At 35.1% G+C, this 3,609-nt stretch overlaps 1 protein-coding gene across 1 annotated transcript; it reads right to left on the bottom strand.

Annotated features, from left to right (window-relative positions):
* Positions 1–1,023: 1,023 nt before the first annotated feature.
* LOC113515969 (clavesin-2-like) lies at positions 1,024–3,372 on the bottom strand. Its single transcript, XM_026900279.3, has one exon. It carries the CDS (start codon positions 3,260–3,262, stop codon positions 2,273–2,275), a length of 990 nt encoding a protein of 329 aa, XP_026756080.1. The 5' UTR covers positions 3,263–3,372; the 3' UTR covers positions 1,024–2,272.
* Positions 3,373–3,609: the final 237 nt, after the last annotated feature.

The raw sequence follows: 3,609 nt of genomic DNA, 5'->3' as shown, positions 1-3,609 counted from the left end.
AACCTGCAAATGTTAAAAGGAATGTGTAGAACGACAAAGAACAGGATATTTAAAGCAGACAGAAGTTAATATCTACGAGAAAACATCTATAATATAAAAGTAACATTTTATCTTGGTGGTCATGCAGAGAATTTAAAGCCACATTTTAAAAAATATACTGAATATAACAAATGAGTAAACAGAGAGGATAACTAACAAAAAGATGGATGAAATGTTGGACAGACATCTTAAAACGTCGTACAAAGAATATATATCAAAGAAAAGTGCATCTAGGTATGATGGTTAATAAATGCTCATATGCCATTAACATTAAAAAAATATACATTGCTGTATTATTAAACTTACATATTATTAAATTTATTTATAGTAATTATACTAAAATAAAAAGGAAACTGAGATTACAATTTTCTTCATAAATTTTATCACTGAATCTAATCAATTTTACTATTATGCAGCATTATAAATTATAATTCATTGCATAAAAATGAACTAAAAACAACAGCATTTCTTCTATAACCATAGTGACAGGTACGTTTTTAATACATTATGGTAATTGTAATAAGTTTTCCTCGAGTACGTTTTCCAGTCATTCATTATATAATACGCAAGGTTGAGTAATAAGTAGGTAGGTAAGTATAATAACAATTATAGTTAATATAATAATATGAGTCCGTGACACCTGTATATTGTAGACTTGTACTTACAACGAAGAGAAACCTTTTATTAGCAGCCTCTGGTCAAGATCATTTTGGCTGAAAATTTTACTGAGAGCAGTCTCAATTCAGCTTTCATATTATTATATTTTCTTTTCTTTTTGGAAATAAACCATTAGGTACTTTTATTACTTAATGCCACGAATTTTGATTATAAATTCAATTCTTACGTAAGCACTTCTAAATCTTAGAGCGCATTACCTAATTTTTAAAATATACATTTTCAAATTTCGGATCGTCAAAAGGAGAGATAACGGTCATGCACAGGTGAATCCGCAATTAATAGCTCGTATAAAATATAGACAACTACTCAAATTCAAATCATTTATTATATAGTACTAATATCAATATTAAGAGTAATTGTTTCAGTCATATTCTGTATATTAAAAAAAATCCAAATATTTTTTGACTGTATTAATAATAGCCCCATTTAAAGGAATAATAAAAATACAAAATAAGTACAATAATATTGTCTAATGTCACAGCATTTATTTACAAATTACATTGTCAAATAAAATAAATATATCTGAAAGAGAGCTCGCTGGATAATTATTATAAGAAAGAAAGCCATCAATTAATTCAACACATGTCAGTGATTTAATCGTAGAATCGATTTAATACTGTTACCGCTATGCAGTCTATACATATTATCCTCATATGTGACCTACTAAATGAATAATGATAATCAATGTATGACGTAGAAAATAAAACTAAATCAATACAAAAAAAAAATAATGTAAGTATCTATTGAGTCTATTTTATATAAAAAATAACTATTTCAATTCTTATAAATTTACTCCCAATTCAGGATAGTCAAAATTGCACCACGTATTGTAAACATGTATAATTAGAGATAGTGACACAACGAGGATAATATCGAACAATAACTTGGTAAGTCGATCTCTTATTTTAACAAAATATTTATTATTAAAATACTTTGCATCGGAATCCAATATTTTTCAAACATAGACTTAAACATAATAGTAAATGCGCTTCAAGCCTCACATAAAGCATTTGTATATGTATAATGTCTTAACTAAATGTGATATTATAATGAGATATTGATTTATTTAAAAAAATCAAGTTAGTTCAATAAATAAGATAAATATACAAGAGTGCAAGAAGAATGCTTTGTGCAGAATGCAGAAATCCAACGCTTGCACGCATCGACGAGACGTGCCGGGCGGATGCGCCGAAACGAGAGCTCGAGACCGTTACATTACGACCACGTCTCAACCGGACATGGGGGATGCGCCTCTTCACTGCCCCCACCCACGATAAAACCTTGCCGACACACTAATTAATAACAAAGAGAAACTCAAAATTCATCCAGATCACTGCTACCTAACTTCACACACGTGCATTCAGCATTTTCCAGTCACTTTCCAACAACATTTATCATGCATTCTTACAAACAATAAATTAACAATACACTGAATATCACAAATCCCGCCGACAGCACTTACAAAAATGCAATGATCCACTGTGTTGGTGGCGGCGTGCCCAAGCACAGAACTGTCCGTTATTCACATTATGATCAATAAACGCGGTATCTAAGGTCAATCTTTATCGCGCAATAGCTCTGATTTAGCACTTTTTTCACTGCCGTTGAACGAGAAATTATCCTTTTGTTTGTACGCTTTATCTAATTTTGCTGATGGGGGATCATTCTCCACAATTGCCTCTGTCGTCATTACGGTCGCAACAGGTGCGCTGTTTATGTTTTCACCTCGACAAAATTCCTGCAACCAACGTTCTGAATTGTACGAAGGCCCCTCCCCTCCGAGTTCGGCTGGGAGTATATCTAGAGGCAATGAATCATGCAATGTTGATAAATTATTTCCATGAAGTATTATTCTTTCCCGCGTCTTCGCCTTAAGGTACGGTTTTATTACTGCAAGAGCAGTTTCCACATACCAAGGTTGCCCAATAAAATGTATACTTTTAAACCTTACAGGCATGCAGTCTTGTAAGCAATCGATCATTAGCTTCAATACTTTCGGTTGTAAACTGCATGATTGTTTAAAAGTAAACTCAGTCCAGTCTACGATAATCACATATCCGTTGGCCTGATTTTGAATGTCGTTAAGTGTCCGTTCAAGGGTCAGTAACAGAGCTCTGTAGACGGAAAGTAACGAACAGGCATGAGGTGTCCAGTTGGAGGCAAACATGATTAACACGCAGCGGCCACGGCGATCTCTCTCTGCCAGTACACCGGGTATTCCATCTCTTATCGCTCTTAAAACACCTCCATCTGGCGGCGCCCATAACTCTGGATGTTCCCGCCGATATTGGTGATAACGCACGAGTAACTCAAAGCTTTGCTGGACGTCATGTTTGCACGCGTACAAAAATCGTCGCAAGAAATTGTCATCCTGACACCGGCTTTTGTCACGAAGAGCTAGATTCAGACTGGAATCCACCGCTTCCTTTAGACCAATAAAGGCACGTTGCCTATCACCATCAGTGAGACGTTTTCTTGTCACTTCACATAATCGCTCATTCTGCATCTGATGCAGCTTCCAGTCGTACTCTGCATACTCGTTCATGACTAGTTTTTAGTATGAGTCATGCAGCCTTTCACTACTAGTCTGCGGTAAGGTTGCGCGCGCGCCGCCTGGAGCTCGGGGCCGACTGCGCACTGAGTTCGCGCCGCGCGCCGCCGCCATCGCTATCCGTTCATTAAACCGTATAATGCTACGTTCACACTTGTTGTGTTACTCGCTCAAGTTGACTTAACTAAACTAATATCAAAGGGTCTCAGTTTTGGCATTTTAAAAAATATTCCCCTGGATAGATTTAATATGATAAAATGCCGCTATAAATAAAATATTAAAAACACTTTACTTTTCGATATGTGACTTAACTTTTGTTAGATAATCTAGTGATGATACTT

Source organism: Galleria mellonella, unplaced genomic scaffold (assembly GCF_026898425.1).
Source record: "Galleria mellonella isolate WM207_F2 unplaced genomic scaffold, CSIRO_AGI_GalMel_v1 utg74, whole genome shotgun sequence".
NCBI lineage: Eukaryota > Metazoa > Arthropoda > Insecta > Lepidoptera > Pyralidae > Galleria > Galleria mellonella.
The sequence above is the reverse complement of the archived record's forward strand: the minus strand, read 5'-3'. Positions and strand labels throughout refer to the sequence as shown.

Excerpts from the sequence above, each read along its gene's own strand:
- LOC113515969 (XM_026900279.3), bottom strand. The coding sequence starts at position 3,262 with ATGAACGAGTATGCAGAGTACGACTGGAAGCTGCATCAGATGCAGAAT.